This window comes from Perissodus microlepis, chromosome 17 (genome assembly GCF_051167445.1).
Source record: "Perissodus microlepis isolate ML-2025 ecotype Zambia chromosome 17, ASM5116744v1, whole genome shotgun sequence".
Lineage (NCBI taxonomy): Eukaryota > Metazoa > Chordata > Actinopteri > Cichliformes > Cichlidae > Perissodus > Perissodus microlepis.
The window spans coordinates 13536973-13549852 of NC_140477.1; the positions used below are offsets into that span (position 1 = coordinate 13536973).

Sequence of the window (12880 nt, forward strand, 5' to 3'; positions counted from 1 at the left end):
CAAGGGAACAAGTGGAAGAACAGACAGTTAGGAAGTTAAGGCAGCCAGGTGCTACAAAATCCACATGATGGTAAGCAGTCAACTTTATTTGACAGCAACGATTGTTTTTTAGCACTTTTCACTGTGGAACATAATTTGCAATGAATCTCTTCATCATATTGGCCAATTATGCATTTTTAGTGGTGGAAGAAGTACTCGAATCCTTTAGCAGTGCACAGACAGCACCTAGCAAAACATGCTACTTTCCGAGAGTGAAGTTTTTACTGACTATATATAAAAACAAAAAGTACTTGTATAAATCACTAAGACCTTGGTAACAACTGGCTAAATAAATGATTTTATTATAATAATCTTCAGGCTGTGTAGATGGAAACATAAATGCTGCATGTTCACCTTCAAATGCTCAGCTATACTAAAACGTTCAAGCTCTACAGATAAATGCCTTTCTTTCATTTAAGAACAATTTTTTCTCCTTTTTTGCCATTTTCATCTTTGCAATATTTGCTTCGGTCTAAAAAAGTCATCCTTTCTCTTCTTTAAGTAATATTTTACCTAAGTTGACTCGGGGGAACAAACTCAAGGACAGCAGTATACGAGGTGCTTCTTTCTTTTCTTTTTTTAAAAATGCAAATTCTCCACTTCAAAACTGAATGTGCAAGAAATGAAATAAAGCTATGCCTACAAATCGTGGGTCACTTTGACACTACAATTAAAAAGATGCTCAATAAACATGGCTGTATCGTAATGAGCTTTTCTCGTATTGTAGCTACACAATCTTAATTTCGCTGTTCCACCATCGTGGTATTTATTGTGTTTCTTTCTGCAGTAGATCATCTTTTATGCAGGTTTTTATCCACCTTATGTGATTATAAACTTGCACTTCCTACTAAACCCTAGTTAAACAAAGCCTTGGTTCTGAGGGATTTACAGGAAGCTCGCTGCAGGAGGCACTGGAAAAAGTACAGCTACAGAGAGCAGCATTGCTGCTTTGCTGCTCTTGATAAATAAAGCAGTACACAAATTCATAAAGCAGCAAATCACAGAGTTGGATTGGGCTAAAAAAAATCCATTTAGCTGCTGCTGAGTCGTAATGTCAGTGATAGTGTTTTATATTAGGGGGACTCCAGCTGAAGAGGCAAGGCGAAGTGCTTGATTTGCATTGAAAATGTCAGGAGGGAGCAACAGAGGAGACAGAAGGGCAAAACCTCTCTCAGGAGAGCACAATGAAGCAGCTCTGTGCTGCTTAATGAACTACTTACTTACTTATTTCTGTAGTTTATTATATCTTCTTATAATTTCATTTCAGTTTAAGGAACAGTTAAAACAAGGATGGCGTAAGGATGAAAAATATGTATTTATCACCAAAGCGCCTTTGATGTCATCAAAAAAAAAAAATGCAGTGAGTTAAAGTTGTGATCTTTAAAAATTCAATTCAAACCCAGCCTGAAGAACAACTCTCTGAAAACAGCTCTGCCTGTTGCCAAGTCCTCTTCCTTCTCTCTTTTCACTCTCCCACCTAAATGCTAAATCACTCCTCTGAAGCTTTTTGTCGGCAGCCTAATTTTCACTGTGAGGGTGCATTTTTCTTTCCCTCACTTCCCTCCTCCTTTCCCCGTTGATCTGAAGGAGGAAATCCACATAATTGCCCCCAAAACACGGTGCTAATCCTTCAGTTCCGCCAATCCGGGATAGCAGTCAGGCTCGCAGCTAATCCAAAGTGTGTAACGGATTTCTCAGCAGGACCAGGTGAAGAAAGGGAGCTGCACTGTAGTTCTGTGCAGCTGTAGACACTCAAATCATTCACATATTGTACAGTTTGGATGGAAATAATGTAGGAATTTTGTATTTCTGACTGTAGGCAACTATTTTACTGCCCAAAAATGCAAGATTGTTTTCGGTAATGGCTTTCATTTTCATTTTCATAGTTATGCACTAACTTCTAACTTTGATTTAAAGCCTCTATAATTAAAGTTATTAAGCATCAAATCTCTATGTGACATCCCATGAACAAAGCAGTCCATAATATCTTCAAACGTCTTTTACAGCCAGAAATGTTGCGTGACAGCATTCACTGCTGGTTTCAAAATACAATTAGTCTAGTCCAAACAGTCCTTAAGTCATGATGCAAACTACAACAGGAATGTTCAATCAGTGCCACCAATCACAGCATAATACAGGATCACAGATCAGTGTCAATGTGTGAATCAGCTTTATTTAAACAATAGTAAATATATATAGCAAATGTTTCAGTGCAGAGAAAATGACTGGCGACCTGACAGCTGTCCTAATGTCACGAGAGTTAGTGTTTTGTGTTTGTTAGGCTACAGATTTCATTCTAAATTTATTATAAATCCATTATTTATGATTAAATCAATGTCAAATTGATCCCAAAAGCACTCATGATAAATATATTGGGCTAATATCAAACATATGGACAAAACTATTGGACCACCTGTTAATTTTTAAATTCATGTATGTCAGAAGTGCTTCACCCTGCTCTCTTCTCTGAATTACACCTGGTGATGATTGGTTGCTGAAGGCTCACCGCATGCATGTAAAGCCAGGGCAGGAGGAGCAAGTAGTGGTACCTTGCAAGCAGTGGTACCAGTGGCATTGTTGCAATAAATTTCCCTCATAGGTATTCTGTAGGTGTAGCTGTAAGTGGTATTATCGCAAACTGGAACCACAGCAGCTCAGTCATGAAGTGGCATTAATATCAGCACATGAAATGTGTGCTGGGAGCTTCAAGGCATGGGTTTACAGTACCTTTGTCCATACAGTGTATTGTACAGTGTTTGTACCAACTCTTAACTCAGCCGATGAACATTTTTCATTATGTGCTTTGATATTGACTGTATGAATGAAGAAATCAGACATCTGGTTCAGGAGCAGCAGGACGGGAACACAACTAGTTTAGCTGCTTCAGTTTTCACTGAAGTTGTTTACTGGAACAGGCCCCTGGATGTGTAACTACCTTATCAAGTTAATAGGATGTGTTCGCAGTTAAGACTCCTCCCTGCAGGTTTATCCAGGAACTTAGAAAAAGGCCCGTTCAAAATCAGTTTACACTGACAGCATGACATAAGCACAGTACCATGGCCTCTCATCATGTCACAGCAGAAATGTGAAAACAATTAAATAAAATTTATGACATTCTGACTTCTTTTAGACTTTTTTCCTTTGGTTATGGTAATTTATTTATATATTTATTTATTTGCACAGAATTACACTTTTTTTTTTAAAGAATATAAAAATCACAGAGTGCAATCTGTAGAAGAAACTGTCAGGCTTTTTTAAAGATATCTCTGTGTCCCCCATTTATTTGCATGCAAACACATAAAAATCCAGATAATTAGAGATTTGCTGATAATGGAAAACAATATTTAGCTTCAGCTCTACAGCGTACAAAGAACAGAACAATTTGTTTCCAGTGCACTGAGTAGCATTTGCATTTATAACTAATTTCTATCCAGCAGAAATAGAGTGACAGAAACACTCATTAGCAGGCTTACCTGTGTCCATTGAGTGATGCATGGTGTAAGGGTGTGTATCCTGAGCTGTCTGTGCAGTTCACGTTCAGGCCCTTCCACATGCTGTGGAACAGAGAAATGCCACAATTAATCAACGCGCACACACACACACGCACATTTATGACTGCTTTTAGTTGTACAGATTTACCACCTTTATTTCATCAGCTGGTGTAAGTGTGCTACCAGCTGCGACAGTCTCTTTTAGTTTAGAAGCAGGAAATGACAAGCCAGTCCCGACCAATTAGGATTCACATTCCTCAAATGTGTCAAGCATGGAAAGCAAGGACAGGTGGAAAGTGGCTTGTGGTGTTTTCTTGAGAAAAATGCCCTTCAAAACAGAGATTGCTCATTTCAAAATGTTTAGTGACACTTTTTCCCCAAGTAAATTATGTATGAAGTCTTACAGGTGTTGTTTTACAGAGCAGTTTCTTTGTGTAACAGTGTGTTTATTAGTTTGTTTTCGTATTGCGCTTTTCTTCACACAAAATAATCTAGCTTTATTATGTAAGGGTCCCAGGGTGAGGCTTGTAATTTCTCATTTGGAGGCAACAGTCACGAGATCTTAAGTTCTGCTTCATCACACTGGCAAATAATGGGAGCGAATGAGGTCAATTCTTGTACTCGAGAAACGGCTGAGCATGCAAATAAAATTACACAAAGACAGAAAGTTACGAGGAAATCCAGCTCCACAGAGGCTGAACACGCACCGAAACACACCCGTATACAGATGACACACAAACACTAAAATCTACTTACAGCTCAGGGTTTTCCCGGGGTTATAATTATATGACCTCTCTTTTTCAAATGAACTCGTACAAGTGAGAGAAGTACTAATTAGCTCAATTCTAGCCTGAGCAAATCTTAGCTGAAAAGCTGCATCAAGAAACTTCTAAAAGTGACTGTTGAGCCTTTTTTATTACACACACACACACACACACACACACAGAGCTCTAAATCTTACTGGTTTTATGTATCTAATTGCCAAAAACATGTATCTAGTCACACCACCCTATAATCTCTATAACCCCGTGTCTCCCTCTTATTGATTTTGGCATATGTGCATCCTGAAATGAAGGATAAAAAAAAATCAATGCTTCCTTTGAAGATTTGCTGTACAAAATAAAAGCTGCACTTTAACTCTTAATTCCTTTTATTTCATTGATCATATCTGTAGGGAACCAAAGGAATCCTTCCTGTAGTGAAATCTAATTGAAAATAAATATTATTTCTTTCTTTCTTTCTATTTTTTTTTTTTTTAAAGAAAGCATTTAAATTTCACTTGTACTTTCACTCTCACAGACAGATTGTGTATCTCATGAGGAATTTTCTCCTTGGAGACACTGGAGTAAAGCAGCAACAGCAGAACATTCACTGGGTTTTGACAGGCATCAACACAATGATCAAGGTCAGGGGAATTATGCAACGGCTGTGCACACAGAGACACAACTAAACGTGAATTAAAAGTGCTATTAAGGGCTGGCTGCACACGCACACATACGCACACTAACAGAACAAAGTGCACGACTAGGCAGTCTTATTTCCTCTGAATTCAGATTATCATTCATTTCAGCACTATTTGCTCTTAATACGGTACACACACACACACACACACACACACACACACACACACACAAAGACAAGTAGTAGATCGTGAGGCAGAAGATCAGAGAGAAAAAAAGAGATACAGCAAGGCTTGTTTCTAATGGTTCAGCTGATCAGTGCACACTGTGACTGTTTGAGGCCATATCGATCATGCTGCTCTGCTGACCCCTTCTAGCACTGACCTATCCAGCCAGCAGGATGGGTTGTTAAAAAGAGCCGACTGACAGCGAATGAGGAGAGAGGAGGAAAACCTAAATTCAATGCACGCAGTTTAGAATCCGTTACAATAAATGTAGATAGATTTGACTCACAAAAAAAAAAAATCTGCAAAAAATGTATCAGATAAATCAGATAAATTTGTGCTGCGTTTAAAACCTAATAAATACACTCAATATATTTCTAAGAGGGAGAGACAAGAAAAAAATTTGATTCAAGCTTTCATCATTTAATTCTCTGGAGTAGTCGTCACAGTATTTGGGTGATTTTTTTTAAGCAAGACAACAGCTGGGAAAATGTAAGGTGACAGATTGCAGCTTAACAAAAGGCCAAGCAGCTTTGTCAAGGTAGTGGTTTTGTTGTGTAGCAGCTTCTCTACCTACAGTTTCTACATTCACATAAGTACACTTGTTCAACTGCTTGTTAGCACAAATATCTAACCAGCCAATCACGTTGCAGTAGCATTTAGACACACAGACGTGGGCAAGACAACCTGCTGAAGTTCAACTGAGCATCAGAATGAGGAAGAAAGGTGATTTAAATGTCTTTGAATGTGACTAGTAGTTGGTCCTGGAAAGATTGGTTTGAGACGGCAGTTTCCACAGGATCACCGAAACTGGACAATAGACAATTGGAAAAGTGTTTCCTGATCTGATTTCTGCTGCGACATGCCAATAATGGGGTCAGAATTTGGCATAAAGAGCATAAAAGCATGGATTATTGGCATAGTTTAAGCCTCTTAGTATTGCTGCTGACATTCATTTATGTGTACAGGGTGCACATCTTCTTATGGATGCTTCCGGAAGAATAACACACCATGTCAAAAAACTCAATTCATCTCAAACTTCCTGAACTTGGTAATCAGCTGCACCGTACTCAAATGGACTCCACGGTCACCGGGTCTCAATCTACATATATAGAGCTCTTTTAGGATGTGGTGAAACTGGAGATTTATATCATGGATGTGCAGTTAACAAATATGCATCAACTGTGTGATGCTATCATGTCACTATGGCCCAAAATCTCTAAATCTCTAAAGCAGGGTGTGTCTAACAACGCGGCCAATGAGTGTAATTAGTAGCTACATGCCAGTTTTTTTGTTAAAGGTACATTGTTTATTAAAACCACTGGTGTTACCCCAAAACAAACATATACACTGAGTCATTAAGCCCTGCAGTACAAAGAATCTCTGGAAGCGGTGGATATTTTCCGCATGACAAACTCCCAAAATCGCCGTATTAACGCTAAAACACAGCAGTCATACACCGAGGCATATTACCATCATAAAAACCTGCACAAACAAATTTGTGTAGCTACTTTGTGAGGAAATGAGGAAATCTTGTTTGCAGCATGCGTGAGTCTCATTGTAAAGGCCAGAGCTGAACAAGGTGTTCTGTTTACGGCACACTTCTAGGTTGTGGAGCAATGGCCGATGTGTAACACTACTGAGTTCCTTTTGCATTTGGGGGTTGGCCTAAAGCAGACAGAGAGCTCTGCATAGTTTTTCTGGCCTCTTCTAGAGCTTTTTTCCCCTTTGCAGATTCCCTTCAGTCGCTTACATTTCATCGATTTTACATTTCAAAGTTTTAGAATCAGTATTTGTATTTATTATTATGCCACAGAAGGTTGAGGAAGCTTGCAAACGACGTCTTATTTATATCACTGACAAAAAAACAAAAGCAAAATAAAATTAGAAAAATATATTTTTGAAGCTATATTTATGATGCAGCGTGGCAGATGAATTCAATAACCTCACAGCCTGAGGAAAGAAACTTCTGAAGTCTGGTGGTTCAGCGGGTTGCTGGGTGGCAGCAGGGTGAACAGGCTGTGGCCTGTGTCCGTCGAAGTGTACTTTAGTATGCTTTAGGCTCTGAGCAGACACATAGCAGGGTGTCAGTGGTGTTCTGGGCAGATTTAATCAGCCTTGTGGTCTTGGTCTGTGCACATCTTTTAATAGTTGGTAATGTTTCCTGTTAGAAGAGCAATAGAAAGCATTCTAAGGACGTCAACGAGAACTTGCATAAGAAATTTAGCCTAACACTCTTGCTCCCAACTTGATACATACCAACACTTGGTCAGGACCCCTTTCTCATCATATTTTAAAGATACAAGTACCGCCTTAGGCTCCTCTTCTGATATACTTAGATATCCCTTTAGTCTCATTTGATAGTGTGGAGAAGAACAAATACATAGGGTGTTGGTTGACAGCACAATCAACACAAGCTCGAGTCTTATCTGGAACATTTTACTCACAGTTATTGTCCACATTAGTATTGGTGATGACACCAGCTGTTTACTGTCTCATTTCGTATATTCAAACAATGCAGGACCTCCATTGACTCTACTGGACTAACCCGCATGTTAAAAAAGTTGGCTTAAATAGCAGCCAGCACATTGTGATGTAATTAGTGTCCAACTGGTACCTGATTTATAAGAGCGGTCTTGGAGAAAACCTATAATCAAAACCATGCCACGTGTACAACGCTCTTAATTTTAAAAATTAATCATACTTACAAATCAATATTTTTTGCACATTTCATGCAAATGGAAATTTCTTTAAGCGACTCATTTAAATACACATGATATTGGTTCAGCGTATGTGTACATGAGCAGGTAATAATATTGTTGTCTGGCATTCTCTTAGAAAAAAGCATTATAATGTGCAGTTTGACCATCAAGGGAATTCCCTCAACCTCTACGACCACAGCTAACTGTTAGAGGCCTGACAGATTACAATATTATTCTTTGTTGTCCTATTACTTATTTTAAAACTCATGCATATTTGATCTGTTTCATAAGCTCTACGAGGGCCTCAACTCTGAGAAGGAGTCTCAACCCCAGTGATAGATATGTATTTATATTCACTGCTGCCCAGTGAGAGAACCTGTGAACGTTGTATTTAATGTGTAAACCCTGCCAAAAAGTACAAGACGCAGGCGATGCGCCTTTTGAAAATGAATGCCACACACACTGGATTACAACTTGAACTTTGTAAATCACTTTGTAATGAGGCCAGGTCTCTTATCACAGCTGTTCTGTTCTGCTCTTCCACGTTCAACCTAAATTCCCGAACTCAGTCTGATGCCCTGTCACTCCTCCATTGTTTTCTGTTCTTTCACCAGAAGCATAAACCGAGCCAGCAGAGCTTAAATAGATTTAGAAGACAACTTGCAATTAGATAATGCAGGAGAGGTGCTGCTGCAGGAATGCAGACTCTTGGCAGATTAGTCAAATATGCAGACGACGTCCTACCTAATTAACCTCAGCAATGTGAAGGGGAGCTCTGGGTTGAAATGTTGTGTCTCTGCATTCATGTTTGCATGCAACTACTGCTCCTGTGCTGCACATTTACATTAAAATTTAATAGTGTGTTTTCCGGTTTCTGACAGATCTCTTTTCTCCTTTGTATCAGGTTCTCCTTAAGGTCCAAACCCTCTTTTTGATCAAAGCAGTAAAGGTAAAGAGGTCAAACGTCATGACGGGCCTCCCCGCAGGCAGAGCAATGCTGCCCTCTGTTTGAACCCTTCTTTAGTTACACCCTGACAGTTTCTCCCTCCCTGTTCATCACTTTTGCAGAGAACTACGCAGACATGATATAGCCAAAAAGTTGAGAGTACAGTACAGTAAGCAGTTTCATTTCACCAAGCCTGTTTAGGCATTACAAAATGATTTTCTTTTCTTTTAAGCTCACCTTGATGTACTGGATGCTAATTGGGGATGTGGTGAAAAGCAACACATACCTCGAGCAATTTTTAAAAAAGCTGCTGCTCAACAAGTGAGAGCTAAATTTGGTCTCCACTTCTTTATCAATGTAATTTCTTATCAGTCATTAAAAAATAGAATATGTAATGTCTTTCAAGTGGGAAGACATTTCCCATTTTGGATGCAAACTCGGAAGCGAAAGCCTTCATTTGCTGGTTCTCACTCAGTATTGATACTGAAGCTGGCATCACGCTGCAGCAAAGTTCAGGCTACATCAAAGCAGCAAACTGTCATCAAAGGAAAAGGAACGAAGGAACTGGGAAAACCTTTGTAGTTCTGGATTCTTTTTAAAAGGAACCTCTTCTTTGCGGGGAGGGAATTTAAGTTAACTGAATCCAACTGCCTGTTGAAATTCACGCCGCCTGATATAGTGGAAAATCAAAGGGTGTTTCAACAGAAAGAGAGGACTCAACAACAGCAATAACTTCAGGGGAAATAAAAAAAGGAACCAATATGCGCTGAGGTGCACTTGCCATCACAGCAGATAAAGTCAGACAGGAAGTGGGCTTGCTTCATATCCTGTTTTGAAGAAGAAGCAGAAGAGATACCTGCTGATTAATAGCAGTGCTGCAGAAGCTCACTAACTGATATGACCTGTAGGATGATAAAAAAATACACACACGTAGACAGACTCTAACATGTGAGCATTAACTTCTCTTTGGAACTGGCCTTTGATGTTTGAAACCGACTCGCACAGAGAGAGTCCAGCCCCCATGATGCTTTAGGGTATGAATATGCTACTTTTCACGCATGTCTAATGTAGCAGATGCGCCCGTTTACATAACTGAGTTTGCGTGGTGTCATAGTCGAAATTAGCTTAACCACAGAGAGAGAATCAAAGTGCAAAGTGTGTGAAAATTCTCAAAAGGCAAATTGTATTTCTGGAGAGAGAACAGAGAAGAAATCTTGCTCCACGATCTTTAATACAGCTTAATTTCTGAGGCCCCAGTTTACTTCTTTAGTGGGTTTATGTAAGCTGCACAAAATGTGTGCATGCATTTGCAGCTGTATAGTACATGTGTGCCCTGCAAATACAGGGAGAGGGTGGAGGGAGAGGTGCTACTTTAAAGAAAAAAGTAGAAACAAATGAGTTTTTACGCTCATGTACGACCAGTCACTGACTGCAATTGTGCATACTATAGGAAAAAGTAAGTAAAGATCACTTAAACGTTTTGAAGGAAGGCTGTTTTGACACACAGTGAGCCCTGTTTCCTTCACATTACTCCACGCTCATAAAAGAACCAGGCAGTGATGGCGGAGAAGCATTCTACCATTCTTTAAATCAGATAAATCAAATCAGATAAATCGGTGGTTACCAACTAATTGAATTTTTTTTTTTTTTTTTTTAATTTAAGTAGCAATTTCAAGTAGTTACAGTAACAAGCTGGTTGCCCTGGGCATCTAAGGCAATCTAAGGCAACCAGCCAATTGCAATCTGACTGCAATCACTCTCAGACCAACTGGCAAAGGTTAGGAAACAATGGCTAACTGTCTAATTAATAAACTCAGACTCAGAGTGCATTGCAGCTGACTGCAAATGTTCACAAACCTGGTTAGAGATGTCATCAGAACCAATACTTATAGTACCATCAAGTACCAAAATTCTAAAAACACGATGGTACTTGTTTTTCTTCGGCACAGTAGGGACTACAGCGTACCAAGTGTGTGCCAAGGAGGCAGTTCCTCTGGAACTGAAGTGGGGAGCATACAGCTACAAGTGTTCTATATTTAGATGCTGAAGAAGAAGTCAATAACACAATACTGTACCATGGTACAGCGAAACATACACGTGGAAGATGGCAGCTGACGTGATAGCTCTGGTCTTACTCATTGAAAGGCGTCAGAGTCCACTATGAAAGTACTTGGGTGATCAACAAATAACCAATTAATAACTGATAACTGATTCATAAATATATATATATATATATATATATATAAAATCAGTAGAGATCCCTTTTAAAGACTGCTAAGGTGCATACTTCTGTCTTTAATCTAGAAATTCCTTTTTTCTCTCCACGTACAGTAACACTGAAAATCTCGATGTTTCTCCCTGAACAGAAAATGCAATTAGCTAATGCAACAGGCAATAACACATTAGCGACATATACAGTGTGGCGTCTTTTTATAACAGGAATTTCAGTTTCACCTCATATTCCCACAGTGTCAGGAAGAAAATCCCATTGACACCTACACAACTCTAAAAGGTAGTCCTGCTCTGCTTTTTCAAGGAGAGGTGTTCCCCCTGTCTCTCTCTTCTCTCTTCATCACCAATCTGTCACTGTCTACTGCTCCATTTCTGCACCACTAAATCCACACTGTGGGTGACACAGGGTCAAAAAAATAAAAAATATCTGAAGTCCTTGTATATCAAACTTCAGCCACTCACTCAGCGTGTGGATACAGCAGCTATTCAGCAATACTTGAAAGTTTGCAAAGGGCATCATTTTTCGGTTTTGCAGCACAGATTTAAACTATTTAAACTATAAGTGTCATCTATTCTGTACATGAAGTTATTTTCCTCACCAGCTTCTGGCCTAATTTGCTGAATAAGTTCTTATAAAACAGCCTTCAGTTTTTAGCGTATAGGAAAACAGCAGCTTCCTACAAAACTCCTTTTTAGTAATTTTGCTAACTTGAACAGCATCCCCCCAGCACTGCACTATATTTGTCTCCTTTAGGTAGATGTTCATCCACTTTTAACAACTCTAAAAAATTAATTCAGTTTTTAAAGGAGAAGACTGAATTTTACATGACAGCGAGGAGAGAAAGGGAAAGCACAGCTGGTAAGCTGGTCGATATAGCAGAAAATGTGTACTGAAACCATTTTGAGTATGTAGAATCAATATATACAATAGAATCAATGCCAATTCTGAGGTTAGAAGCTGGAGTGAATGGAACCAGAATGAGAGCTAATAACAAAGACACAAAATACAGACTGAACACAATTAAAACATCTTGCTCTTGTTTTGATCCTGATAAATTACAAATGCCCTTTCATAATTTTTTGGACCGAATTTCTAGGAGCATCCGTGTAGAGGAGGGCGTCGGGTTTAGTGGTCTAAGGATGTCATTTCTGCTTTTTGCAGATGATGTGGTTCTTTGGGCTTCATCCAGCCAAGACTTCCTGCTCGCACTGGAGTGTTTTGCAAGCCAGTGTCAAACAGCTGGAAATAGGCAGAGTGTTTTGGTTGGTGAAGTGAGGGGAGAGTGGAGCTGGAGATTACCAGACTAGACAGATTAATACTGGTGTAGCATCTGCAGCAAAATGGATGCTGTACCGATCTGCTGTGGTGAAGAGAAAGCTGAGTGGGAAAATTTAGTTGTTGATCTACGTTCATACCCTCACCTGTGTTCACAAGCTGTGTTTGGTGATCAAAAGAATGAGACTCCACATGCAAGTAGTGACAATGAGTTTCATCTGCAGGGTGTCTGGGATCAGCCTAGATCATTCTGAAGGGACTCGAAAGAACCATTACTCCTTCAAATTGAAAGGAGCCAGTCAGTCTTGGGTCAGGCATCTCACTAGATTACCTACTTTCAGGCATGTTCAACTGGGAGGAGACCCCAAAGCAGACCCAAGAGACACTGGAGAGATTACATTTCTCAGCTACCTTGGGAATGCCTCACAGTCTCCCTGGAAGAGCTGCAAGAGGTGGTTGGAAAAAGCCATATTTTTCCAGCAATGACTAAATGATACCAGCAGCCAGTTCACTTAGCTTAGCACTAAATGGGGAAACAAATACTCGGTCTTTACTTAAACAATGATGTCG

The 12880-nt window shown here is 39.5% G+C and overlaps 1 protein-coding gene across 5 annotated transcripts in view; it reads right to left on the bottom strand.

Moving 5' to 3' along the window:
• The window catches only part of anks1b (ankyrin repeat and sterile alpha motif domain containing 1B), a 278541-nt gene that overhangs the window by 205496 nt on the left and 60165 nt on the right, over positions 1 to 12880 (bottom strand). For all 5 annotated transcript variants that reach the window (XM_084911141.1, XM_084911142.1, XM_084911145.1 and 2 more), the window contains exon 2: positions 3513 to 3593. In XM_084911141.1, the coding sequence (XP_084767267.1) occupies positions 3513 to 3593 (81 nt within the window). The remainder of the gene's footprint in view (positions 1 to 3512; positions 3594 to 12880) is intronic.